The sequence below is a fragment of the Trypanosoma cruzi genome, genomic scaffold (assembly GCF_000209065.1).
Source record: "Trypanosoma cruzi strain CL Brener 1047053516361 genomic scaffold, whole genome shotgun sequence".
Lineage (NCBI taxonomy): Eukaryota > Euglenozoa > Kinetoplastea > Trypanosomatida > Trypanosomatidae > Trypanosoma > Trypanosoma cruzi.
In genome coordinates, this window is record NW_001849420.1 from 4,257 (window position 1) to 29,256 (window position 25,000).

The 25,000-nt window shown below is 48.4% G+C and overlaps 10 protein-coding genes and 8 non-coding genes across 18 annotated transcripts, besides 27 other annotated features; all 18 read right to left on the reverse strand.

Annotated features, from left to right (window-relative positions):
* Nucleotides 1–25,000: part of a sequence feature (heterozygous, Esmeraldo-like haplotype) that runs on past the window's edge.
* Nucleotides 1,472–1,501: a sequence feature (AT_rich).
* Nucleotides 3,054–3,099: a sequence feature (T-rich).
* Nucleotides 3,203–3,239: a microsatellite.
* On the reverse strand, nucleotides 3,520–4,539 carry Tc00.1047053507709.10 (hypothetical protein, conserved; the record flags this gene model as incomplete). The annotated part of the gene is made up of 1 exon (XM_809210.1): nucleotides 3,520–4,539. The coding sequence occupies one exon, from the start codon at nucleotides 4,537–4,539 to the stop codon at nucleotides 3,520–3,522; it is 1,020 nt and encodes a 339-aa protein (XP_814303.1).
* Nucleotides 4,598–4,644: a sequence feature (A-rich).
* Nucleotides 4,645–4,669: a microsatellite.
* Nucleotides 4,670–4,710: a sequence feature (A-rich).
* Tc00.1047053507709.11 lies at nucleotides 4,788–4,855 on the reverse strand. The gene has a single exon (XR_008255483.1). It is a non-coding gene; the product is annotated as an H/ACA snoRNA, TC10C2H1 (small nucleolar RNA).
* On the reverse strand, nucleotides 4,917–4,982 carry Tc00.1047053507709.12. Its single transcript, XR_008255484.1, has one exon. It is a non-coding gene; the product is annotated as a C/D small nucleolar RNA (snoRNA), TB10C2C2 (small nucleolar RNA).
* Tc00.1047053507709.13 lies at nucleotides 5,002–5,070 on the reverse strand. Its single transcript, XR_008255485.1, has one exon. It is a non-coding gene; the product is annotated as an H/ACA snoRNA, TC10C2H2 (small nucleolar RNA).
* Tc00.1047053507709.14 lies at nucleotides 5,125–5,215 on the reverse strand. Its single transcript, XR_008255486.1, has one exon. It is a non-coding gene; the product is annotated as a C/D small nucleolar RNA (snoRNA), TB10C2C1 (small nucleolar RNA).
* On the reverse strand, nucleotides 5,277–5,344 carry Tc00.1047053507709.15. Its single transcript, XR_008255487.1, has one exon. It is a non-coding gene; the product is annotated as an H/ACA snoRNA, TC10C2H1 (small nucleolar RNA).
* Tc00.1047053507709.16 lies at nucleotides 5,406–5,471 on the reverse strand. The gene has a single exon (XR_008255488.1). It is a non-coding gene; the product is annotated as a C/D small nucleolar RNA (snoRNA), TB10C2C2 (small nucleolar RNA).
* On the reverse strand, nucleotides 5,491–5,559 carry Tc00.1047053507709.17. Its single transcript, XR_008255489.1, has one exon. It is a non-coding gene; the product is annotated as an H/ACA snoRNA, TC10C2H2 (small nucleolar RNA).
* Tc00.1047053507709.18 lies at nucleotides 5,614–5,704 on the reverse strand. The gene has a single exon (XR_008255490.1). It is a non-coding gene; the product is annotated as a C/D small nucleolar RNA (snoRNA), TB10C2C1 (small nucleolar RNA).
* Nucleotides 5,771–6,035: a mobile genetic element.
* Nucleotides 6,320–8,584, reverse strand: Tc00.1047053507709.20 (uncharacterized protein; the record flags this gene model as incomplete). The annotated part of the gene is made up of 1 exon (XM_809211.1): nucleotides 6,320–8,584. The coding sequence occupies one exon, from the start codon at nucleotides 8,582–8,584 to the stop codon at nucleotides 6,320–6,322; it is 2,265 nt and encodes a 754-aa protein (XP_814304.1).
* Nucleotides 8,627–8,714: a sequence feature (A-rich).
* Nucleotides 8,837–10,999, reverse strand: Tc00.1047053507709.30 (hypothetical protein, conserved; the record flags this gene model as incomplete). The annotated part of the gene is made up of 1 exon (XM_809212.1): nucleotides 8,837–10,999. The coding sequence occupies one exon, from the start codon at nucleotides 10,997–10,999 to the stop codon at nucleotides 8,837–8,839; it is 2,163 nt and encodes a 720-aa protein (XP_814305.1).
* Nucleotides 11,091–11,112: a microsatellite.
* Nucleotides 11,170–11,194: a microsatellite.
* Tc00.1047053507709.40 (hypothetical protein, conserved) lies at nucleotides 11,391–12,401 on the reverse strand (the record flags this gene model as incomplete). The annotated part of the gene is made up of 1 exon (XM_809213.1): nucleotides 11,391–12,401. One exon carries the CDS (start codon nucleotides 12,399–12,401, stop codon nucleotides 11,391–11,393), a length of 1,011 nt encoding a protein of 336 aa, XP_814306.1.
* On the reverse strand, nucleotides 12,662–14,179 carry Tc00.1047053507709.44 (hypothetical protein, conserved; the record flags this gene model as incomplete). Its single annotated transcript, XM_809224.1, has 1 exon — nucleotides 12,662–14,179. One exon carries the CDS (start codon nucleotides 14,177–14,179, stop codon nucleotides 12,662–12,664), a length of 1,518 nt encoding a protein of 505 aa, XP_814317.1.
* Nucleotides 14,282–14,314: a microsatellite.
* Nucleotides 14,400–14,461: a sequence feature (AT_rich).
* Nucleotides 14,505–15,086, reverse strand: Tc00.1047053507709.50 (60S ribosomal protein L6, putative; the record flags this gene model as incomplete). The annotated part of the gene is made up of 1 exon (XM_809214.1): nucleotides 14,505–15,086. The coding sequence occupies one exon, from the start codon at nucleotides 15,084–15,086 to the stop codon at nucleotides 14,505–14,507; it is 582 nt and encodes a 193-aa protein (XP_814307.1).
* Nucleotides 15,133–15,165: a microsatellite.
* Nucleotides 15,455–15,484: a microsatellite.
* On the reverse strand, nucleotides 15,808–17,679 carry Tc00.1047053507709.60 (hypothetical protein, conserved; the record flags this gene model as incomplete). Its single annotated transcript, XM_809215.1, has 1 exon — nucleotides 15,808–17,679. One exon carries the CDS (start codon nucleotides 17,677–17,679, stop codon nucleotides 15,808–15,810), a length of 1,872 nt encoding a protein of 623 aa, XP_814308.1.
* Tc00.1047053507709.70 (hypothetical protein, conserved) lies at nucleotides 18,175–19,347 on the reverse strand (the record flags this gene model as incomplete). The annotated part of the gene is made up of 1 exon (XM_809216.1): nucleotides 18,175–19,347. One exon carries the CDS (start codon nucleotides 19,345–19,347, stop codon nucleotides 18,175–18,177), a length of 1,173 nt encoding a protein of 390 aa, XP_814309.1.
* Nucleotides 19,503–20,520: a mobile genetic element.
* Nucleotides 20,338–20,365: a sequence feature (AT_rich).
* Nucleotides 20,340–20,518: a mobile genetic element.
* On the reverse strand, nucleotides 20,607–21,038 carry Tc00.1047053507709.80 (hypothetical protein, conserved; the record flags this gene model as incomplete). The annotated part of the gene is made up of 1 exon (XM_809217.1): nucleotides 20,607–21,038. One exon carries the CDS (start codon nucleotides 21,036–21,038, stop codon nucleotides 20,607–20,609), a length of 432 nt encoding a protein of 143 aa, XP_814310.1.
* Nucleotides 21,085–21,367: a mobile genetic element.
* Nucleotides 21,371–21,411: a microsatellite.
* Nucleotides 21,979–22,022: a sequence feature (T-rich).
* Nucleotides 22,205–22,250: a sequence feature (A-rich).
* Nucleotides 22,629–22,671: a sequence feature (A-rich).
* Nucleotides 23,152–23,172: a microsatellite.
* Nucleotides 23,178–23,234: a sequence feature (A-rich).
* Nucleotides 23,235–23,257: a microsatellite.
* Nucleotides 23,258–23,376: a sequence feature (A-rich).
* Tc00.1047053507709.90 (sterol C-24 reductase, putative) lies at nucleotides 23,478–24,944 on the reverse strand (the record flags this gene model as incomplete). Its single annotated transcript, XM_809218.1, has 1 exon — nucleotides 23,478–24,944. The coding sequence occupies one exon, from the start codon at nucleotides 24,942–24,944 to the stop codon at nucleotides 23,478–23,480; it is 1,467 nt and encodes a 488-aa protein (XP_814311.1).

Consider the following 25,000-nt stretch of genomic DNA (forward strand, 5'->3'; position numbering starts at 1 on the left):
AATCCAATCAGGGGGATGCCCCGTGAGCATCCACTGCTGCCAAGAAGCCCCAAGACGCTTATTGCCCAAATAACCCGCACAGCCGGCCACGAGAAGATCGTGCTCGCTGCTCCTTCCCGGTCAGCGGCTGGGTAGAATTTGCCAACGCGCCCGTCTCGTACATAGTCCTGTGCAAAAATGAACGCGGCCCCATCATGAAAATGCTAGGGCGCGCCGCCCAAAAGTCATCGTGCGCAGGGCGTCGCTGAAATTCAACACCACCGACGACGGCGCACCAAGATCACCGCCCATCCCGACCCATCCCATGGGGCTCGCGAGCGCCTCCTGAACATGTGTGGATTCCTATCCCCAGTCGCCGGGCTCCTGCGCAGCAGCAGCTCCAGAGCCTGCAAGCCCCACTCTGGGAACGAGAGACCCATTTAGCCGCCTCGTGAATGCGGAACCCGGGGCTTCCCCCCATCCCCCGACAATTCCCGGCTCGGCACGTCGTTGGCGGAGCCCTGGGCAAGTGGAGGAACGCATGCATTCGGGGGCTCACGGCCACCACCATCGTCCCCGCCGCCGTTGCAAAAACGAGGATGCTAGGAGTTTCCCACGGGACAAGGCGACGCTTGGACACCAGGGAGTTGCCACCCCGCGGTTGGGAGGTGAACTCGGGCGGCGCTGGCTTCTCCAAGCCTCTCCCTCGTCAATGGTCGCGTCTCCTTTTCCCAAAAGTCCTGCACTTCTCGCGGAAGGGCCTTCGCGAGGGTCACACGGAGTCCCTCTTCTCTGAGCCGCCAGCTGCGCATTGAAAAGAGCGCAAAGATGCTGGTGGTCCCCGGTGGCCTGGACATAGTCGTGCCGAAAATTCAGATTTTTGGTGGTTAGCATGCCCTGCCCCCGTCCAATCGCCCCCGCCGCGTTCATGCGTGGTGAGAGATGACTCGCCAAAAGCTGTGGCCAGCCCGGAGTGTGCATGCCCGCCGCGTTTCCGCACACCGCAAGATCCCACCAAGACGTCCAGCCAGCACGGTCCGATGGGATGAGACCGGCCACGGCAATCAAAGCCGAGGGCTCACGTTGGGTCTCGCAACCGCCGGATAATTGCCTGAAGATGATCACTCGAATGGAACTACGTCGGCCAAATTGCTCCAGAAAACTTCAGCCAGGGCCTGCCCGCTCGCCGAATGTGCAGGGAAGGGCCGCCATCCTTCAAAAACAACAAACGCCCGCCGCCCTGCCCTCGAAAAAAAAATCAATCAATAGATTGAAAAAAAGAAGGTTTATATATGAGTTTCCCACGCATTTATTTGGCACCATCTGGGCCCGCACTCCTTCCACAAGCTTCTGTTACACCACCGCCAGAATCACTCGTAAGTAAAAAAACTCTTTTCCCTCTTTTCCCAATGATTTGCCCGACAAGATGGCGTTGGGCCGCGCTAATCGTGAAATCGCACAAACAAAACAGACGTTGTAAAGGAAGAAAATGTAAAAAAAAAAAAATAATAATAATAATAAAGATTTTGCATGTAAAGCAGAAGCATGCGGAAAGTGAAAGAAATTTGTTGCTCTCCAAGGGCGCAGCGTTCATGCATATCATAAAATTCAACTCGTTTGTACATGGCGACAGAAGAACTTCGGAAACAACATAAAAAAAAAAATATGTAAAACGCAATGCAAATGACATGTGCAGCGTAATAAATAATCCATAAAAAATATATTTAATTGACACTTTCAGTTTTGTTTTCATCGCACCCATTTTTTTCCTTCTTTTTTTCTTTTCTCCGTCTTTTATTCTGGCTTACTGTAGTCACCTTCATGAAAATGTTTTTCATTCTCTTTTGTTCAAAATGGAATTCACAAAAATCAAGCATCTCTCACGCGCGAAGGTTCTCTCGTTCCGCCAGGTGAATTAGAATTTGGTGGTGACGGCCCATCACGCAAGTTGACCAACACCGTCTGTTGCTGCAACTCCGTCAAACGTTTTTCTAGTTGGACCTGGCGTGCCTCAAACCTCTCGACTAATTGTGCCAATGATCTCTCCGATTGCTCAACTCTCATTTCTAATTGCTCAATTTTCTCAATGAGAACTCTTTGACCCATGCTCAAGTCCTCTGGGCACGTTGATCCTGACAACAAAGGGTTTGCGTCGCCTGACAGCGCCTGCCCTGTCTTCCCCGTGAGGGCCCACGCGTGGTGTTCCTCTGTAGGAAAACCAGGACGGATATCCAATTCTCTTGAACTACCAGACGCACAAACTGCTTGACTTCCCGTGTGGGGGAAAATGCTCTGGCGACGGGAGCTGATGCAACTACGAGGAAAAGGGCCAATATCAGTGGGTGCTCGTGGGTCCCACGTTTGGGCATTAGACCTAAATGGGCTGAAAGACTGTGAGAGTGTTTCTTCGATCGTGTCACCGCGCCACATCTGTGAAGATCTGGTGCCGTGGCTACGAGCACTACGTGGACTGGAAGACTGTGGACGGAGAATCATGGACGGATGTGTGCGGCTCTGGAAGTAATTCTCTGCATTCTGTAGTGAAGTGTCATTTGCGGTATTTGAATCGTTGTGATTCCACAACCGAACAGAAAGAGCACGGTGCAAGTGAGAATTCTCCATGACGGACAAGCGACGACTTGAAGGTGAGCGTGGAGTCCCAGAGTGCCCCATGGTGGGAGTAGAGGCGAATGGGGTTCTTACTCCCCCAGCACGTGGATTTTCCAAATGAAACACTTCATTGCCACGTCCACAATCCAGCGGTGCATTTTCCAAGAATGCGTGCGTTTGCTCCGCGGGTGTCTCGTCTACTGAATCCAAGTCGTCACAATGAACCGAAAGAATAGGCAAATAAGACTCACTGTCCAGTTTGGGAGCCATTCCAACGCTACTGAGTGGGCTGGCGAAACATTCATCGGAGACGTCTAACTTTGATGTGTGCAATGGCCAACTCTCCGCTCCAACTTGAGAGCTCTTTTTCAACGATACCGATTTTGACTTTTCTGGAGAACTATTGCACGCAGGCATCACAAAAAAAGGGTCCGTTTTTGGCGGGTTTTTCTCCCCGCTCGCCATTTTTTTTTTTTTGTTTGTTTGTTTGTTTTAATTTTATTTTTCCTTCACTCGGTCGTGGGAAGCCCTGTTTCCTCCCGCTCTCTCAGTCTCCCTCCCACACCAATCCTCTTTCTACTTCCTCCTCTACGCCCCCCACAACTTTTGGTGGTTTCTTTTTCTGTTTTTTTTTTTTTTTTTTTTTTTTTCTCGCCTGAGTTTTTCTGTCCTCTCCTTGTTTCTTTCTCACGCGTGTGCGCAATATATATATATATATATTGTTATTCCCTCTTCTCCGCTTATAACACCACGACAAAAAGAGGAAGGCGAAAAACAAAAAGAGAAAGAGAGACAAATCACCACCAGTCAAGAGAAAAAAATGGCAAAAAGTACCGCAATGAGTCCCAGGTAGAAAAGAAAACACACGCAGCAAAAGCAACAGGGCGTTTGAAATTCTCCCGCTCCTCGTTTCATCGCCGTATTTTGGTGTCACCCCGTCCCAATTCCTTCTAAAGCCCGCACATTGAACCTATCGGCAGCGGCTGTCATAAAGTGTCGGTCCGCGCGATGACGCTTGCGACTCTCTCTTGCCATACGGATAACATCCTCAGGAGATACCGTCTCAAGCGGCACAAAAAAAGACGGTAGAGAGCGGCTGATATTGTCGTCGCCCCGCACATTAATGCTGCTTTCATCAGGCAATGACGCGACGGTCGTGGGTGTTTCTATCGATGAAGACAACACAGTGTGCGTCGTTGAATCATAATTCCCCCTTTCCAGTAACACGTCAATTCCTACATTGAGCCGCGGATTCTCCTGCGCAGCAGGCGCTATCGCCTTCGCCTCGTTCTGGCTGCAGCCATCGGCAGTAACAGCGCCGACCGCCGAAACTGTTGAGGAAAAATGCGGAGCTGCATTCAACCGCTTCTCCTCGAGTTGGCGCACATAAACCTCCAGAGGATCAGTCACCTCCACACTTCCCGCGGTATCAATTCCCGCACGGACGTGAGATGCGTCAACGGAAAGATGCTTCTGACGCTTTAACGCCGCCAGGTACTGTGGCGTGACGAAGACGCCAACCTCAAGGTCTTTCTCTACCAATTCTGAGTTTCCCGCCTCCTCCTGTCGCCGCTTCTGAATCCGCTGCAAAAACAACGCCTCTCGTGCATCCCTTCGCACCTGAAGAGCCTCCGCCATGGAAGCATAAAAGCGACTCTCCCCCGGGACCGATTTGCCGCCATCCGCTTCGGCATTTTGTGCACCATGTAGCCGCGATCGACTTGCCGCCTCCCTGCGACGTCGCTCATCAGCCTGCCTATTTTCTTCAATCGTGAGAGTAAACCGCGACACCCCATCACCCAACGCCAAGTTCACGGTGCCCCCAGCACCATTCTTATGAACCAATTCACGTTTAACTGAGGCACAGAGAAATTCATTGCCACCCATACGACCTTTATCATCACAACCCGATGAAGAAGAACTCACACTATCATCATCGAAAAGGGACATGTCAATAAAAAACTGCGACACACGAACAGTGAACAAACACCCACACGTCAATGTTCCTAAAAGACAAAAATAACACAAAAAAAGAAAAAAAAGATAAACAAGGAAATATATATATATATATATATATATAAAGACAAATCCACAAAAAAAAAAAAAAAAAAAAAAAAAAAACTACAATACACAACTGACATACACCAAAAAAACACAACAATACAAAGAAGAAAAAATAGAAGCAATGCCCACTTCCATGTTCTCGGGGCTGCGAGATAGGGTTACAGGGAGAACACGTGCCGCTGACCCAACCAACAACGCCTGTGGAATAAAAGGAGCGCGCTCCGTCGCAACCAAGAAAGAAGGAGGGGGAAAGAAAGAGTGAGTCAGTGGATATGCTGCTGTACGTCAATCCAGGAGTCTGAAACACGGACCATATCAGCTTCATCAGCAGTCACAGATGTGGTTGATTCCTCTCGGGGGCAAATCGCTCCGCTGGGTGACTGGGCACGCCCAGCGGCGCATGTACCTCCTTTGCACGCAAAAACATACGACAGCAACCGGAAAGGAATGAGAACCGGGGGGAGAGCATTCAATCAGCTTGCGCCTGTCATCTGGGCAGTCAACCACTCAGACGGTTAATTCTGCTCTTTCATGAAGAGGGTAAGGCGCCTCTTGCTCATCACGCGTCGTCCACAACTTCCACGAGGCGTGCGTGTCTACGCACCAAGCAATGCCCACTTCCATGTTCTCGGGGCTGCGAGATAGGGTTACAGGGAGAATACGTGCCGCTGACCCAACCAACAACGCCTGTGGAATAAAAGGAGCGCGCTCCGTCGCAACCAAGAAAGAAGGAGGGGGAAAGAAAGAGTAAGTCAGTGGATATGCTGCTGTACGTCAATCCAGGAGTCTGAAACACGGACCATATCAGCTTCATCAGCAGTCACAGATGTGGTTGATTCCTCTCGGGGGCAAATCGCTCCGCTGGGTGACTGGGCACGCCCGGCGGCGCATGTACCTCCTTTGCACGCAAAAACATACGACAGCAACCGGAAAGGAATGAGAACCGGGGGGAGAGCATTCAATCAGTTTGCGCCTGTCATCTGGGCAGTCAAACACTCAGACGGTTAATTCTGCTCTTTCATGAAGAGGGTAAGGCGCCTCTTGCTCATCACGCGTCGTCCACAAATTCCACGAGGCGTGCGCGTCTACGCCCCTGGTGGCGTTGTCGTTGAGGTATTTTTTTTTCTCTGCTCTTACCAGCCGTAGTAACTACACCCCTCCGATGTGCAGCTCTGGTAAGCGTACTGTGGAATTGAGAAGCAAGGAATAATCTTACCCCGCGGCAGCCATTACAAATGCCACCATCTGGTGCCCTTCCGGCCCGCACAACCAAGTAACATGGCTCCATCCGATTTGAGGCATAAACAGCAGGCGCTTGGCTTCCTCTCTAGCAAAGAGTACTAGACCCTGGCACCACGTTGAGGTGTCTGGCTGCGCCAGGAAATGATTCATGGCATTGTGGTCATCATGAGCCAATCCGCAAAAAAGATCAATAGAGTGCGCTGAGTTGTGTCGTCGTCTCCAAAAAAAACCATGTTCCTCTTACTATTTGTATATTTGCATCATTATTCTGCATTTAATTCTTGTTAGCATTTTTGATACAAGGAGATAAAAGCAACGAAAAGGTCACCTCAGTCAACGAGTAATATACATGGAACGGTTAATAAAATGTGTTATTTACTTATAATCGTGTGTTTAACAGATATTGCTGTTGACATGCTCTTCGTTATTTCTGGAGTGCGTTCATTAGGTGGGTTGGAAGGTTGGTTTTTTTGTTGCTTTGAACCTCTGATTGAAGACGCCCCAAAATGTGTGATTCCCAGTCGGAAATCAGTTCAAGTTCATCTTCGTGCTCTTCGGCATCCATAAATCGCGCAAACATGGATGACGACTGACCGTTGTTCGCGTGTTCTGTACTTGACGAGTCATGGAGGATGGCGGAAACAGCTGATGCCTCCGTGCTGTCCGCTCCACGAATGACTGCAGTAGGACAATGCGCTTCCGCGTGGCAAAGAAGAAGCAGCTTTTCCCTCTGCAGCGTCCCACTTGAGAGTGAAAGAGAAGTTTCTACAATAAAAGCGGCGTAAACATGCGGACAGTCCTTCGATAAGTTTGTGTTATGGGCGCACTTAATCCACTTTCGACACCACGAGACGGTGTGGCGTTGCGCCAGGAGGCTTGTCGGTGGGGCAAAGCGGCGGCTGATGTAACGGTAGAAGTGCACAAACGCTTCGCAGGCAAGAAGATATGCGCTATGATGCTGCCACCCCAGAAGATGTAAAACATCATGCATAAGGCCTTTTGCTTCTTCAAAAAATTTACGTTCGATAATGCCACGGGACGCAACACTCACGAGCCGCTCGGCTTGACGACACAGCTTCATATCCCCCGCAGGCATCTCGCTGTCTCGCCACCGCTCCCCACAACGGTGGCACACCCAAGGCTCGCACTGTTTGAGCCGACACTGTAGTGCACATTTGTTTTCTTCCTCCAATGACATATCACGCTGCTGTGGGTATAACCCGTGAAAAAGAAGTCGGTACCGCCAGCCCTCTTTGTCTCTACAGAGGGGACATGGAAAGGCTCGCAGAGCATCCACTCCGTGTAGTTCAGGTTCATTTTTTGGTTCCTGCCGCCTCATTCTATCCACCGCAACGCATGCATGATGGGAGCACTCGGCACCACCAGTGCATCGATCACATGAACACACAAATCCAACATTCGTGCACACGCTTTCTTGTCGCATGGAGATTGGAAGTTTTAGTATTGTTTGGCGTGTAATGTCAAAATGGGGTCGCCAAAAGAAATCTATCGTGAGTGGCTCGTGTCTATCTATCATGCGCAGGGCCTGCAACTTACATGTCTCGGGATTCCAAATGCAATTCGGGGAACAAGAATGAGGGACACGCGAAACAAGATCAAAAAAACCCCACTCGTTTGAATGGAAGCGTCGCTGCGAGACCATTGCCATAAAAAAAAGATTCACCAACCAGCGAGGTGGTGGGCTGTCCGAGATCGTTGCCAGGTACGTTTGCGCCGACACAACCGCGTTCGCACTTACAGCCCTCACACATTTCGGGTATTCTAGCAGAATTGCCAGGAGATCGTCCCTACTTATCGCCAAACCATCGATTACTAGCCCATCACGTTCCCTCTGCAAAAAGGCATTACGAAGAGCTCGCAGTCCATCATCGTGCACGGATGTTTGTCTCGGAATCAATGCGGGAGGGAAGCCATTGGCCTCCCAGGCCAATAACGGCACGCTGTCAGAGGCCACCACTTCACCAGACATGATGCGCTGGGACGAAACCGGTATCTCTCCCGGAGCCACTATCACGTTGGGATATTTCCGAGTCCAAATGTTCATGCGCTCAGCCTCTAACAGACCCCAACACGCCATGACCTCTTCTTCCGATTTGTGCGGTATGAGTTTGGCAAGTCCCGTCCGCAATACAGTCAAGGCCTCTTCGTGGTTGCCAAGAACGATGGAAAGAAGTCTACACAAAGACAGCGCTATCGCTGCGGTCTCCACAGCACTTTCACTGTCCGTTAATGCCCCTTTAAAAAGCTTCACCACACCTTCGATAGGCAAAAGCGATTCTTTATTCTCGGCGTCAGCAAAAAATCCATCCGTAAACAAAACTGTGTCCAGTAAATGCAGTGCATGCAAATAACAAGATGATATCATCTCCGCCACAACGGGATGTCCCAATGCTCTCCCCATCTGGTTCATTTTTTCTTGCTGCTGCCTCTGTCTCCGCGTCGTCGCTGCCAACTGCGTCACATCATCCTTCTCGGCTTGGACCCTACAAAATGGCCTGTGGCCAAACCATCCAACCTCTGCGCAGGTCGCAGAACAGTACAATGGCTGCTGGCATCTAGAACAAGCAATGAACTCACCGGCGTTGGCGTTCTCGGAAGCCGCGTCATTTCCAGCAGAGGCACATGTAAGGCACCGCATTCCCTCAACGCAGCCCAATGAGGGCGGCATTTATATATTTGCCTCTATGTGTGCCTGTCCAAAATTCCACCCAATAAACAGAAAAATAACAACAACAACAAAAACGGAGATAGATAAAGGTGTTATTCAACAAAAAACAAAAACAAAAAAAAAGTAAAAAAATTTCGCTTGCCGTTACGTTTTAAATAATCATAAAGAGCGGCAAATCAAATTGACTCCTCCTTCCTTGTATCCTTCTTGTGAGTGTGAATGAGTGTATGGATTTTTCCTTCCTTTTCACTGCTACACACGAAACAGCTTCGCTGCCATCAACGCAATCCAGTGAAATCTACTTGGGTTCGCCAGGTAGTCCACGGTTCGCTCCCACTTTAACGCATCCACAGCCTCATCATCATCATCGTCCACCCGGACGTTTTCTTGGTCGGCCGAAAGTACTCTTGCCTTTTCCTTCAGCGCCATTGCACTGCACAGGCCTGTCCGATAAGGCCCACGCCAACAGAGCCACCGATGCACCCAATGACGTATGGGATCCTCTCTTCCACCGTGAACATTCTTGCCCAACAGCACACGCTGTACTGCACGGTATCGAAACGAGTTACCGATTTTCTTCCGCAGGAAAGGTGCTTGCGGAAAGTAATACAAGAGGTCCAGCGCGTGGCTATTCACAGCAACGATATGGATGTTGCTAGGAAGTTTATGCCACCACCAATCCTGCACTTGTCGGGGGGTGAACCGGCAGTTGGAGGGCATGTAAATAAACGTCACCGCATAAAACTGACGCAAAATTTCATTCACACCTAATTGGAACTCATCATTTGCAGCATTCGTATTTTTGTTGATGCTCCCAAATGTCGTGGAGTGTGATACAGGAACCCACGATACACGCCAATGAGCTTCCGTTTGTGGAGTCACAACAGATGCACGCTGCTTCTTTACCTCTTCCATCAGAACTTTGGTGTAAAGCCGCATCTGGTCACACGGCACCGCCTCAACGAGAACGCTACAAGGAGCATACTGAAGAATCATGTCGGCCATGTTACGAAGATCACGCAAACGATATGAATTTTCTTCCCTGGGTGGAAGCAACACCACAACAGTTTCCCTGGTAGACCAAGCCGGTATATAGGGGCGGAGAGGTTCCTCGCACAACGATACGGATACCCAGCCATCTTCAATTAATTCTTCAAAAAGGAACAGGACATACTCCATAAGCAAGGAATGATTTGTTGTAAAGCACACCGTGCGCCCCTCCACAAATAATGAAGACAACAGTGCCGCGTGCGCCATGACACAGAAGCGTTCCAAATCTAATAGATTTGCTGCAGGTGGTACCTCAACATGAATGGGAACGGATTCCAAGCGACCATTCTCGTCAAGTGGGCATCCTTCGCCTCGGATGAAGTTGCGGTGGTATTCTTCGTCCTCCTCGTGGTCGATGGCAAGCGGAGAGGGAAGAGCAGAGCGGGATGCATCGTTCATTGACCATGGGGGCGATACGCACGACATCGTTTTTCGCCGAGCCCAAGACACAAAAGGGGATTGTTTAAATGAGCGGAAACTGTTCCGCGCCCTCCGTCTGGCCAACCTGTCGTCATCGCTTGGCCTCGCCTTCATGTCCTGAACAGCAAGCAAGATATCCTTCCGATTTCGTCCAGGCCGATAAAGACCTTCACGTTCACCGTGACATTCTCCGCTGCCCCTGCCAAATCGTCCCCCACTGCTTGTTGCGCTTTTACGCATAACTGTTCTCTTCCTTATTTCATCCAATTCCGCCCCTTCTTGTTCAGGGTTCCATGCATGCGGCGCGGGCACCTGCTCTGCGGTCGCATTAATTTCAGAATCCATTTTTACTGCAACCGTTGTGAAGCAGTCAACAAAGCGCTCCATCATACGCGTCGGGAAGACGTCAGCCACCACACTACGCCGCACGCGACGCGTATTGGAGTACGGCAGCCTAAGGCGTGCCAGCGTATCCTGCACATCCCGCAGGGAACGCACCCACAACAAGAAGGACAAACAGAGCCGAAGGCGCAAACAATACGGAAGCTTTTGAACCAACAGATGATGTCGTCTCAATGCCAAGGGCGAGAGTCGTGCCTGCGGCATTGCAACATCCATCTTTAGTTCACGCCAACGGAACAAACGGGCAACAACGCCCACCGAAGTTCCTTCCTCTTTTCCAACTCCTTTTGCAACACAGAAGGGCTTCTCAAGCAGCGATGGGGCACGCCTCCCGAGATCGACAAGCGTCGTCCACTTTTCCACGGGGTGTAGACGCAGCCACACCCATGGGCGTAATCCTCTGACCTTGCTGACCGACGCACCACCAACATTCTTGACGTCATTGATGTTCTCTCTCATGGTGTCTACTACTTTTGCGTAGAGCCAACGTCGGGGATTACGGACGCCCGCCAACAGGTGCGGCGCCACTGACCGGGGCCGCATCCTCCACCCACGAGGCCTTCAACAAAGGGCAAAAAGAATTGCCCCACAGCGAAAAAAATAAAAAAATCAAGAGCAAGATGGGAGACTTGTGCACACACACACACACACACACATAGAAAGAGAGGGAGAGAAACCAAAGATGGGCGTGTGACGCCCAAAACTCCCCCCATAAAAAAAAAAAAAAAAAAAAAGAAACGAAATGCTTGCTTTACTTTTATTTCTTTTCTTCGCCAGGAAGCAAAAAAAGAGTGTGTTGGTAACCATGGATCTAAAACTGCAAATCAGAGGGGAGGTTCAATTGGCGACGGACACACTGAGATAAAAAAGAAGAGGGAACGAACAAAACCAGGAAAAAAGACTAGAGATATAGAACGTTACTCTTCGAAAAATATCAATGCTGCTTCTGCTGCAAAATGGAAAGAATGTCATCAAAATCGATCGTCCCGTTAGCAAAAAGTGTACACTGTAGTGTCTGTCGGGCGTGTGCGATATTCTCCTTGAGCTGCAGTCGCCGTCGCTCGGACTCAACCCACTGATCAGCGAGATTGTGGCATATTGTTGAAGAAGAATTGGCGCAGTCGTTACTCGAAGGCTGCGATGCAAGCGACGTTCGCTCTGTTCTTTGAGAAGCTAATTTGATTGTGGATGCCGTACGCCACGGGCGAGCAGCGCTTCTCCACGGCTTCCGCTGGATCTCGTCGTCACCAGCCCCACGCCTCGTTTTCGGTGTTTTTGCTTCTGACACCGCGGCGGTGCCGCGCTCAGCGTTTTCCGGCACCGCCACCGCTGGCGCCTTCCAAATGACGTGACAGTGCAGGGAGGGAAGAGAGAACTCGTCCTCTCCATTCGTGCTGGCAATGTGGACATCTGTAGAAGACAACGCGTGTGATGTCGCCAGGCGTGGCTCGCCAAGCTGGGTGTGACGCAATTCCATCCGCAGTGTCACGGCATCAAAGCTCCCCTCTGGGGGAAATCGCTGTGATAAAACAAAAAGCCAGTGCTGCACCTTGATGTGATGAACAATACACGTCGGTGAGCATCGAAGGCAATGCGGGTGCAATGAAGACAACGGAGCGTCGCACAACTGCAGCCCGCAACAACCTTCACAGAATACCGCCAAATTCGACTCCAGCTGCGCCGGAAGAGGCGTCGTTGACCAACAAAGACTGGAGAGATCAATGCACCTACTAGGCATAATGGCATACAGAATCAGTGCGTAGTCGCAGCCAGTATACTCATACGGGGCTGTCCCAGTGAAGGCGTTGCGCGGCAAACGTCCTGCATACTCTGCAACAAAGCGGCAGATGTCGTCATACACAGGCGGCGGCCCAAGAACCGCCTCCGACGAACGGGAAATATTTACTTTTTGACCGTTTCCTCTGCAACTCTGGGCCTCTAACATTATGGTGAGAGTAGCAAACACAAATCCCACTCGACTCCCCCCAAGTTCTATCTACTGATCTACCTATTAAACACTTACTACGGCCAATCAGGAAGGCATGAAGAAATAAATTAGCAAAGGCCATTTTTTCTTTTTCTTTTTGCTTCGCTTGGCCGACGCATTCGCCCATTTATAATAGCATGCGGATGCCAACGACTGGGAAAATAAACAAAACACCGGGCCATTGCATAAAACCAGGCAGGTATATATATATATATTGTTTAAAATACCACATCATCGTCTTCGTCATCCCCATTCGTGTCCTCTCTTCCAGACTTTTCCCCCACCACACGTCTCCCGCGTTCTGGCCGTGTGGCAAACCATGTCTGAAGCGTTGGCTCGTTAGTAAAACTATCCACAGCCATTCGCTTGACTCGTCCAACGATATCGCCAGTCTGCATTCCCGCAAAAAGCTGCCCGTGCTTCACATCAATAGCAAGGGAGAGAACGTCATCCTCCGAGGCCCCAGGTCTCCACACCATGGTGGGCTCATAACCTCCATCCATGTATGTAAACTGTAACACATGACCTCCTGCAACATGCCGGTAGCCTTTTCGACTAGTGCACGTCATGAATGATGGTTTTTCCTGTGAGTACAAGGTACCTGTGCACGCTACTAAGGGTGTTGTGTCTGTGGTAAATGGAAGACCTGTAAGCGGTGGGCAAACGTCTTCAATCACGCCGCTCTTTCCCATCTTTCGCAAATCCACCACGCGCACTTCAGAACCCCGCCGCACACAAAGCATAGGACGGGATGTGTCTGGCTCCACCATGCCACCCACATGTTTTTCCTCAAAAAACATTTCATCATTTGGGGGTTTAACCTTTGCTGAAACACCCGTATGGCCGCTGTACAAATCCAGTACACCGAGTGCGCTACCGGGCCGATACTTTTGACGCGTATCCCACAGCTGCACCAACCCATCTTCCCCACCGGTAGCAAATACGGACTTATTCTCATTGCTGAGGCTTAGAATGGGTGCAATAGTTTCCACAACAACATTCTCCAACAGTTGCCCAGATCCGTGTTTCACTGCGTAGACAGACTGTCGCTCAAACGACGCTGCATCCCAAACCCGAGCCGTGCTGTCCTGTGATCCCGTAAAAAACCTTGAAGGATCTGTGAGAGATGGTGCGGAGCAGGTTACAGGTGCTCTATGACCTTTGCACTGGAGAACATCCACCATACCACGCTGTCCCATAGCGCAGTACCCCAGCTGCTTGCCATTTGCAGCGATCAAAGCAGGCGAGTCGCCATCCTGGCAAGCAACAAAAAAAGATCCATCGCTAGCAAAGTGCACGGAGACAACCGGTTGAAATCCAGAGATGCGATTGGGAAATGGCGTGAGAACACGCGTGGGCCTTACAGCAGAACTTTCCATAGGAACCGAAAAATCCCACATAAACACAGAGCCTCCCTCAGTACCACTGCAGAGTGTTGAACCCAAAGGATTAAGACAGATGGAAGAAACCCGGCCCGCTGCCCCGCGAAGACGAAAGCTCAGGGATGTTAAGGAGTTTTTCAAGTCCACTGTTTCAGAGGATACCGTTTTAGATTCCTTCCTGGTCGCCTCTTCTACTTGGTGGGCCAATGGCTGCGGCAGGGAAGCCGGAACATCACGGGCGATGCTTTTTGGAGCCACCGTGGCCGAGAAATGCGGCGGGACAGATAAGTTCTGCACCGCTCTTGTGCCACTGTTCTCCGCCGGGTCATAGGATTCATTGTCGCTATCACTCATCCTACAGACTTCCAGAAAATTTATTTCTTCCTTGTGTGTGCGTTCACCCCCTTTCGAAACCACGCTGTGAACGTGGCCGATAGCCTCAAAAAAAAAAAAAAAAATAATAATAATAATAATAATAATAATAATAATTAACTTATTTTCTGCAAGACTCTGTCATCGTTGAGTGAACGAGAGGCTGTAAAAGACCCGGCTCTGACACCTCCACTTAAGAGTCATAAAAAAATACATATTTTTTTTTTTATTTTGAAAAAACAAAACAAAACAATAAAAATATAAGAAAACACGAGGGCGTAGATCAATGCCCGATGAATCGTGATGCTTACCATCTCATGCGGTGGGGCGCATCACCCGGCTTGATGGTGAACACGGAGTGGAGGTATCCGGCCTTTTCCTTCCCGAGCGGGTCCTTCCTGATCGCCTCAATGAGGGCAGCATCAACCTTCTTCTGCAGCTGCGCACGGGCATCACTGACGATTCCCTTCGGTGCCGCCTTCGCCGTCTTTTTGGCCTTCTGCTCCGCTGCCTTCTTCGCCTTGTCACCCATAAACTCACCCTCCGACTTCACGCGCTTTTCCTGCTTCGGGCGCTTGAAGATGTCGGGGGTGATGCCGCTCACGTCCACATTTTTGATGTCCACCTTCGTCGACGTCGCAATGATGTAGCGAGAGTCGATGCGACGGATCGGCACGCCGTTGTATTTCATGGGCCCGGAGATGACCAGCGGACCATTGCGGGGCAGCTGCTTCAGAATCACCACACGGCGGCCACGGAAGCGGCCGGCAAGGATGATGGCGATGGTGCCGGGCTTGCAGCTCTTGCGCAGCGTCGTGTACTCGGGGCTCTTGCGGCTCACTTTCTTGGCAACCTTCCTGGTGGCAGTTTTCTTCTTAGCGGTGGCCATCGTCCACGATTCCTCACGATCCTAAGATACGGTCGCAAACACACACAAAAAAACAACAACAAAAAAAAAAAAAAAAGAAGGATGGTTCACCAACAATAAAAATGAAATGTAGCGCAGGAATACACAGAGACGTATGCGCACATAAAGAATCATCACAACAGTCAATGACGCCGATCCAGAAGGAAATCATTTCCCCAAAATCAAAAGTAAGGCTGGGAATGAATAGATACGCTATCAAAAGGCTTATTTCATAATAAGTAAAATAAACAAGAGGGGAAAGTGTGGGTTCATCAAGACAACACACTTTCCCATAACACCATAACGCGTAACGGCAGAAAACCCCTTACACATCGCATCTCACTTGATGCTTTTTTCCTTCTTTTTTTTTTTTTTTTTTTGTGTGTGTGTGTGTCACCCCCAATAAAAAATAAGCGGCGTTACTGAAAAAGAACAGATTTTCACATCAAAAAAGCAGACAAGACAAATTTATAATCAAGGTTAAAAATGAACTGAGCGGTACTGTCATTCACATCCCCTACGAATTACCGGTGCCCTATTCTTCTTCTTTCTTCTCCCGTTTCTTATCGATTCTTGCCCCTTTCCTGTATTCCATACCTCTGCTATCATCATAACGGTGCCATGGTACAAGATACAACCCTCTCTCTCTTTTCAAGCCATGCTTGTGATGTCCATGGACCCAGGAGTTTCTGTGTGCACCTTCTCACAGGTGTGAAACCTCTTTGTGATGGAGAACACCACCATAGTACGCCGCATTCTCACTTCGAGAAAAGTCCTTCAACAACAAGCACTTCTTCTCTTCCTTGGAAACAGTGCAGGGGCCAGCCGACACATCCGTCCCCTGACCGTCGCTAGCTTCTGTCACAGCTTCTGCTGTGGGAGAATTGAGAAGATAAAACAAAACCGTCACCAATACAAGCGCCCCTGTCAGAGAGAAGATGACGATTTGGGCGTTTTTCGGCCGCATCGCAGGTGAAAGTGCAAGACCAAGAAATCCGCTTAGGCTAGAGGTCATGAGATAGAACGCCATCATCGTGCCCTTCATTGATGTCGGTGCTGCAACGTACACCACCTCCATGATGGTTGTATCTACTAAGGCACTCGCGACACCCTGCATGATGTAGGGCGGAACCAGCCACAGAGGTGATACCATTGTCATACCAGGATGCAAATGATAAATATCCTTCTCGTCATATTTTCCGCGGTGATCTATATTTATCTGCACAACGCCACACCAAAACATAGAAATTATCATTGTGGCAAAGCCACATACCACACGTCCTCGTACAGGGGGAGTTTTGTTAACAAAAACAAATGGAAATACAACGCGATCAAAAAGCAACAAAGAGATAAGGAGGGAAATGACATTGACGTTGTTGAAGACTTCTGGCGGAATATACGATGGGAGACCCGTCGTTGCTGCTTGTAGAATCATGTTGGTACTAAACTGATTTGTGATTAGCCAATAGATCGGCATTGCGACCAGGGCACGACACACGGAGGCAATCATCTTTGCGTTAGCTACCCAGGTCTGGTCCAACCCATCGGCGTCAATTGAAGCACTTTGACTTGGCATTTCGTCTTGCTTCGCCTCGTTGACGTTCCACTCCATCGCGACGGCTTCCCTGCCATGGTTGAGCTCCCTGCCGCTACCGCTTTCCGTACAATTCCGTAATTTCACCGAGAGGTCAGGTGCGCCCGACAAGACATCATGTGATGCCACCGCATCGGTACTTTTGTTAGCCGTGACAGGGTAGCCGGCAAAGTCAATCAGATCCCAGCGATGTGCAGAGAGAAATGCCTCATCACGAATACGCCCCACAGCAAAGCACCACCGTATGAAAATGGCACGAAAAAAAATGCGTGGCAGCACAATTGAGGGCGAAGGCTCGTTACGACGAAAACGATGATACATCATGACAAATAGCGATAGCCCCAAGAGAGATGATACCGCCGACAATGAAAATCCAAAGTAATAACCTGTTGTGTGCGTCACGGATCCCATCACAACACTTCGCCCATCCAAAGACCGCAATAGAGGGGGCACAATAATGCCAATAAGAGATCCACTATTTGTTATGGCGTAAATCCAACGAAAAAGTTGCGAAAGCACCACTTGGCATTGTGTCTCGTTATCTTTGTAGGCATCCGAGACGCAATCGGCCATAAGTGGATTCGTACACACCTTCATCCCACCGTAACCTACCGCAAAAAGCAAAATACCCGTAGCAAACAAAGCAACGCCAAGAACAGATGGGTCCAATGGAAATTCACCGTACATAAGGGGAAACGAAGAAAGAGCCACCATCGATAAACCAACCGCATACGTTGTCAAGAAAACAACAAGGGAGTACGGTCGACCCCACCGCCCATCTGATACACTAGAAGAAACGCATGCAGACAACGGTGTGAGGGCGTATAGAGCGTTGATAAGAGCATTTCCGGCGCTCGTGCTCCAACGCAGCATAATTGTGCAGTACGTCATGAGCATAAAAGTAGTTCCGTAGAATCCAAGCCGTTCCGCAAACTCCACAGTCATTGTAATCCACACCTCGTAGGGAAAGCCAAGCAGCATCGTCGGTGGTTGTTGACTGTAAACACCCTCCTGCTCCTTCTAACCCTTTCGCAGCTTTATGCTTTTCCACCCAAAGTGGCTGTTTAGATGTTTGAAAGGTCCAAAGCAGCCCTTGCTCCGTCACTCAAAGTTCCCTCCTGAACGTAAAGCAAAAGGAAGTAACCTAAAAAAAAACAGCAATATCTAGAATATATATATATGTATATCATTAAAGGGCATTCTACAAGAAAATTTTTCTTTTTTTTTTCTTTTCCTTTGGGGAAATGTTATTTGCTCCCCAGGATTGTCACGTCCTCACCATCTTCCAATTCCATTAATCTTTTCTTTACGTTTCTTGTATTCCGGTTTGACACCACTGCACTTATTCTCCTCTGTTATTTCGGTCACTTGTTCACCATGACTGGCGGAATCTTACCGACTTCACTCAAATATGTGTAGGGTTCGTTATAATAACAACAACAACGACAACAAAAATAAAGAGTATAGAAAAGTCCCCTACCGTGGCTTCTGGGGCTTCCAATGCTGAAGCAGTTCGGAGCTTCTGCAGACAACGTGGAGCACCGGAAGCAACATGGGCATCTTATACGACTCTGAGCGGAATACTTCCATAAGCGGCCATGACAGATCCACCTCGTAGTACTCCGCCATCTTTACTCCATCGTCTATCTTAAAGAAAACAACAACTTCATTCATATGACGATAGCGACCACGATCATCCCAGGGGAACGGCATTATTTCGTCAAGGAGTTCTGCCGTGCTGACGTCACACGTGACATCTTGCATAAAGTCCGTCTGCTGGTATTCATCGTACATGAAGAGGATGGGCACGTGCAGCAAACCAACTGCGTCAAAGTATGGCTGGTGTTGACCATACACCCCCATCTGTTCACTACTCACCTCCGGCGTGGGTGACAAACGAATGCCATAAGATGTAAGTGCACGCATTAAACTAGATGTTTCCGCCGCCCTCACCCGTGTGCGAATGCTATCCTCCTTTTCTTTTTTTTGAAATTTTTTCATCCCTTCACGGCACACACGTTCCAGTTCTTCAAATTCCTCTAATGCAATCCCTTCCGGTGGTGGATTTGTGCACCGTCCCTTTGACAAGAGGTCAATAGCAAGATCATACTTTTTGACGCGCTCCGCGCACCGCGCTGCACGATAGTATGCCTTGCTATAATCCGGGTTCAGAATAATGGCACGCTGTGCGTCCTCAAGGCCATGTCCATAGTTCTGAATGATGTACTGCGCAAGGCTTCGGTTGGCATAAAGTTGCGAATTCAGAATAGGATCTTTGCATTTCGCATTTAGGCCTTCCGTGTAGCAATGGGCTGCCGCGCGAGCGAGATTCTCCTTGTTCACCTGCTCCGGATTGAGGGCAAGCTGAATGGCCCTGTTGCCATGTTGTTTCCTGCTTTCCGCAATATCCTCTGGGGGTACCTCGTCGTAGGCAATACTAGCAAGAGCAGCACAATCTGCATTTTTCTGCATATCCTCCTCTGTAATGGTCTCCATGAAAAGCGGCATGTGTTCCCATGCCTTGTCGTCAATCTTGTAGTCCCCACGACGACTCCATATCTCGTCAATTTCGTCTTGCAGGTCCTGGATGTGGCTCTGCTGCTCCTCCGTCAGCTGCTTGTCAGACGGCACCAAACTTCTCAAGTTCATCTCCCTCCTTCTTCAATCCCCTCCCACTCCTTCTGCTGCCACGGCGTAAAGAAATAGGAAAGGAATGGGAGGAGTAACAGATGCGGGGAAAGCAAAAAATGAAAATGAAAAAAAGAATAAGGAGAGAGTAACACCACCAATACAAAATAAATGAGGTGCCCAATTGGTGACGTCGAATGCAAGAAAATGCAGTACCTGATCATCTGGACCGAAATCATCTTCCAAGGATGAAGTGCGGGAGGGCAAAGGAATCGAGTGAGGGAGATGTGGTCTCCCCACATTGCCCTGAGACGTTTGGGTGTTGACCCGCCGTCTCTATCCCGTGAGAATGCGTCAGGGAAACGTGGATGCTGACACGCCCCCGGCCATCAAACGATGCGGTTGATGCGGCTGTGTGGTAACGCCATTTTCGGCCATATTTTGACGCGTGACAGGTTCATCTGGCGGCCCTCTCCGAGAGGTGGGCGCTTCTCGCCGGCACGGCGTCTCCGCGTCCCGCAAGAAGGCCGCTGGCCACCGCAATGTTGGATTCGCGTGCCAACAAGTGATTATGCGCCTCTTCCACCTGAGAGTAAAGCTGCGCACGCCGATTCCGCACGTCCGCGACGGCGTTCGTGTAATCGGCAATCCATCTCTGCCCCTTCACCAATCATCAGACCTTGCTGGACCCCCAACCCCCGGGCAGCCCACACACACAATAGGCAGGAGCAATTGTGCCTCGAAATTTGGTAGTTGGGACGCCCGGAGACTCACAATGCGTCCCACAAGGGCGAATTCTCTCAGTGCTTGGCGATGGTTCCTGAAATCAAGCGTAAGCCTGTCATTGTTGCAGCGACGGTTACCACCGCATCCAACGGCCCGTGTTCATCAACGAAGGTGAGCTGCACCTGGATATCGCCATACCGGCATCCTTGTCAATTAACTCCGTCGCCGTACAAAAGTAATCCATACCATTTCGTTAAAACAAATTGCAGCGACCTCCTGTGGCCGTAAAAATAAAAATAAAATAGTTTAAAATCATCTAAGCTTTATCGGCTCCCTGACTCCTTCCATCGCGGTTAACGAAAGAGTTATATAATAGAAAAGCAATAGTAAAGAAATTCCCTCGTCGTATCAGGATATGTTACATTATATAGCCCGCTTGCCCCGTGAACATCCTCTTCAAAAGCCCATTAAATTTTTTAAAAAGGTGCATGTTTTTTCCCTCGCAGATCTCTTCATTCCCTTTTTTTTTTTTTTTCTTGGTGGGCCGCCCTTCGTTAGTACCACGTCCGCGGCACGACAGGTTTTGTACGTTGCATGTAGTCTTTCCAGCGAGGAACATTCACCGGTTTCATAAACTTCGAATCCGGATCCTTCGGGTAGTCTACGACACGAATGTACGGCGCAAACGGCATGAAGAATGTTTTTTGAGGGTCTTTCCAAATGTTCTCCTTCGTCACGGGTGGCAGCAGTTCACGCTTGGCCCTTGTCACCTCCGGGTCCTCGACAAAGGCGTGCTGGTGCACAAATTCATGATCTGCATTTACCCACCAGCGGTTGTATTTGTACGGCACCTCCGGCTCCGTCTTTGCCTGCTTTCGGAGTGTCTGTTGGCGGATGTACCGCTGCAACGCTAACCGTCTCGGGAGATGGACACGGTGGTAGTGTTCCTTGAAACTGTCCGCCACCAAAGCGCTACGCCGCAGCATTTTTTTCTTTTTTTTCTTTTTGGACCACACCTAGATATATGTATGTATGTAAATATTTATTACTTGCGAAATAGCAGACGTTGGGATCCTCCAGCCACAAGACCCCACCGCAAAGGCGGGAATCAAAAGAGGGCGGGTGGGACGGTAAAACAAAAAAATTAAAAAAAAGTTATATTGCCGCTATCGCTTCCCTGCTCCCCTAAAGTTGTGGCCTTCCAAAATTAATAAGATAGAAAAGTATCGTAATGAAGTGTATTCGTTTTATCAAGATATATATGCACTGCTTAAGTTAGCCAGCTATCCCGCGATCATTCTCTTCACAAGGTCCTATTTAAAAAAATATAAAATAAATAAATATATATATAAATAAATATAAATATAACAAGCACCAAGAATGGGAAACGCATTCATGCATAAATTTCATGGCCGCGCATACGCATACACACAGATAAAAATGCGACCAACAGCACTGTCGATTTTGCATACATGTGGGTTTCTCCTTTAACACCCAATATTTGTTTGCTTTTGTTGAAAAACAATCCATGTTATTATATATATATGTATATATATTTCATGCATAGCCTCGCTCGCTCAAGCCCTTGTGCCCTCCCTCTTTTTCATGATCATTTGCGGTCGTGTAAACCACGGAGCCCTCTTTTTTGACTTTTGCCCCAATTCCGTTTTTATTGCTTTCCTTTTCTCTCTGCGTTTTTTTTTTTTTTTTCTCCGGTCCTCCCTCCCCGAGTGGGTGCTCACCAAACACACAGAAAGCGTTTCTCCTCAGAACAAAAATTGGAACAGAAGCACATGCCCTCCTCACGCACTGGTACCGCTTCTGAGCCAACCCATTTAAGAGCACACATGCATGCAGGGATGTCTGTGAACCATATGTTTATTTCCTCACACAGCCTCCTTGCTGTTGTTTTAATTTTCACATCCATTTTCTTTCCTTCTCTCCTTCTCTTCACTTTTTTTTTTTTTTTTCACACAAAACCCCATTCACCGTTTGTTTCATCATATTCCCCGTCTCCCTCACACACACACGCAGAGAGAAAGAGGAAGAGAAATCATAACGAACTCATACCCACAAACAGAGAAAAAAAGCCTGATTTTGTATTAAAATCCGGTCGAATATACACCCGAATGAGGCCTTGTCCAATATTCCTAGAAGAAAAAGCGTAAAATAAGAAAAAACAAAAAAAAAGGAAAAAATGATATTGCAGTTTGGCTCAATGCACCCAACATCCCCAAAATTCGGTTGAGGCTCATCCAGCACTTATATACCCACAAACAAGTGAAATCAACGAGCATACGCCACCATAACCGGGCTCGTTGTGAGCGGAAGAAGTGACAGTCCTTCAAGAGCCTCGCAGCCGCCGGACTCCCCTCAACGCGAAGGAAGGCGGGGGTGGGTAGAATCACAGGGAAACAGGAACTGCACTCGCCGCCCTCCAACGCGGTATCGTTGAAACGAAAAACCAGCTAATGGGTAAAAAGGCAGAGTAGATGAACAGGACGCAATATTATACACTGAGCTGCATCTGCTCGCACATCGCCTTCAAACATCCGGAACACGCACGCCGCCTTTAAAAAATAAAATAAAAAATAAAAAATAAAAAATAAAAAATAAAATTTATTCTCTTCCGCTTTTTCTGCTCCCTTCACTTTTTGATCCGCCACCCCCCTCCCCCTCCTTGGCAGCAAGAATTCACTCGACATCGTCAATGCTCGCTCAAAAACATCATTCATCCTCATTCGCCTCTCAGCTCGTTTTTGCCACAAAAAAGTCTTTAAAAACATCAGCGTCAAAATTTTCAATTTTTTTTTTTTTTTGTCTCCTTTCAAAAGACCTTTCCTGCTCGCAGACGCGCCCCTCACCCCCGTACTTTGCACCACGCCAACCCTGCACAACCCACGCCCAACACACCAACACCCGCTGGAACCACAGGGCACAAATTCCATGTGGCCCCCAGGCGCTGGGGGCGTGGGAGTCAGAGCGGCGGAAAAGGCAAATAAAAGAAGTTGACGTTACCACCCAAAAGTATTCATTAACGAGTGTGGAGTTACGTGAACGCAGCCCAAAGTTCATATAAGAGGGTTGGTGCACCATCAGACACACACACACACACACACAAATATATAAATATAAATATAAATACGCAGAATTAGAAACCAAAACAAATAAAGACACACGAAAAAATAAAATAAAATAAAATAAATAAATCTGGGAGTGAAATAAAAAGAGAACGCACACGCACAAAAAAAGCGAGTAACTAAAAAACAAGGCGTAAAACAAAAATAAAAATCACAAACAAAAGTAATTAAAAAAAAAAAAAAAGAGCACATACCTTTATTTTCATCATTTATAGTAATAACAATAATAGTAAAGGTTAGAAGGGCTGAAAGTAATAAAAATAAAATAAAAACATCATGTAAAGCTTAATATATTCCCGGGATCAGTTTGTATGGAACCAACTTTAGGTACCGTTCCCACAGCTCACCATACTTCCTACGGCAGCGGTGGTCATCACGGCGCTCGCGGTCCAAAAGGTGACTGATAAAGAAGAAAAAGTAAAAGAATGGGATGAAAGAGTCAAATCCGCATGACGCACCCCACAAAAATGCCATAACCAGATCAGCCGTGTAATGAAGTTTACGGCCATAGCGATACCATCCGTCCACAAAAAGTTCACCGCGTTCACTTTTCAGGGTACGGGGGTTTTCAATATGTCCCCAGGGCAGCTGCGGAAATGCCCTACGTCGGATGATGTACTTGGGGACGCCGTGACGCATCATGCGGAAACGATTCTTCTGTGAATTGGCGTTATCCCAGATATAGTACGCTGGAATGAGAGTCGAAACCATAAGCGCCAATTGCCATGGTTTATAGGAATAATCCTTAAGAATTGTCTGAATATATAATGCCTGTATGGAATACAAAAATGGCACCCCACACGTGTTCCAGTAAGCCAGCATCCATCCAAATTTTTCGTAAAATATGTCCCAAGTAGTGATAATACATTCCTCACCCTTCTGAATCGCATTCACATACAAAAGCTGTGCAAAAACAAGAAAACACATGTTGCCTGTAACGTAGCCAATCTCTCGATACATCGCAGCGGCATTGCTTAGAGTAACAATCATCAACAAAACCCATGAATTCCGGCATTCTGCAAACAACTTCACGTCCACATTACCGGGGAGACGAAAGTTGAGACCCGATCCCATAAAAAAGTCATAAAAAACATTATGAGACATGCGAATTTGTTTGCGAAGACCAGAAATATACACCCAAATCGATATGACATCAGCCCATATAGTAGCAGTGGTCAAATAACGGCCATACTCCTCACGCAACTTCCAGAGAGGAAACAATTCAGTAAAATGTAATGCCCCCACAAACAGAATGACACAATACCATGCATGAACGGCATTGCACCTGTAGACATAGCGGTAACCATTTTCACTTGGAATGGGAAGTCCTTTGACATACACACCGGGAAGCAGTGCAGCCAATACGTATTCTAGAAGAAAAAATCCTGTAAAGACGCCAAACGTCTCCCATGTCGGTGTCGCATGTACACGCAGATACTCCCAAAACACGTTCAACATGTTCTCCCCTTGCAGTAGTGGATGACCTGGGTATATCATTGTGCCTTGAAATTTCTCTATGCATACGAAAAAGTAAAATATCAGCACATGCGACAGTAACATAATACCAAGGGCGCCCCAGGGACCACAGAATTCATAGTGACCATCCCACTTGTCCTTTTCGGGAGTAAATTTCCTTTCTACCACAAGATTGTACGACTCCTCGGCAGATATTTTTTCCCTAGCCGTCTCAGTGTCGCGTTTTGGGGTGCCTGAGCGCCGACGTGACGATGTCCGACGAGTTCCAGTGTTCATATAAAAGAGTTAAGTGCAGTGTTTCGAATATAAGAAGTCCTCTTTTCTTTTTCTTC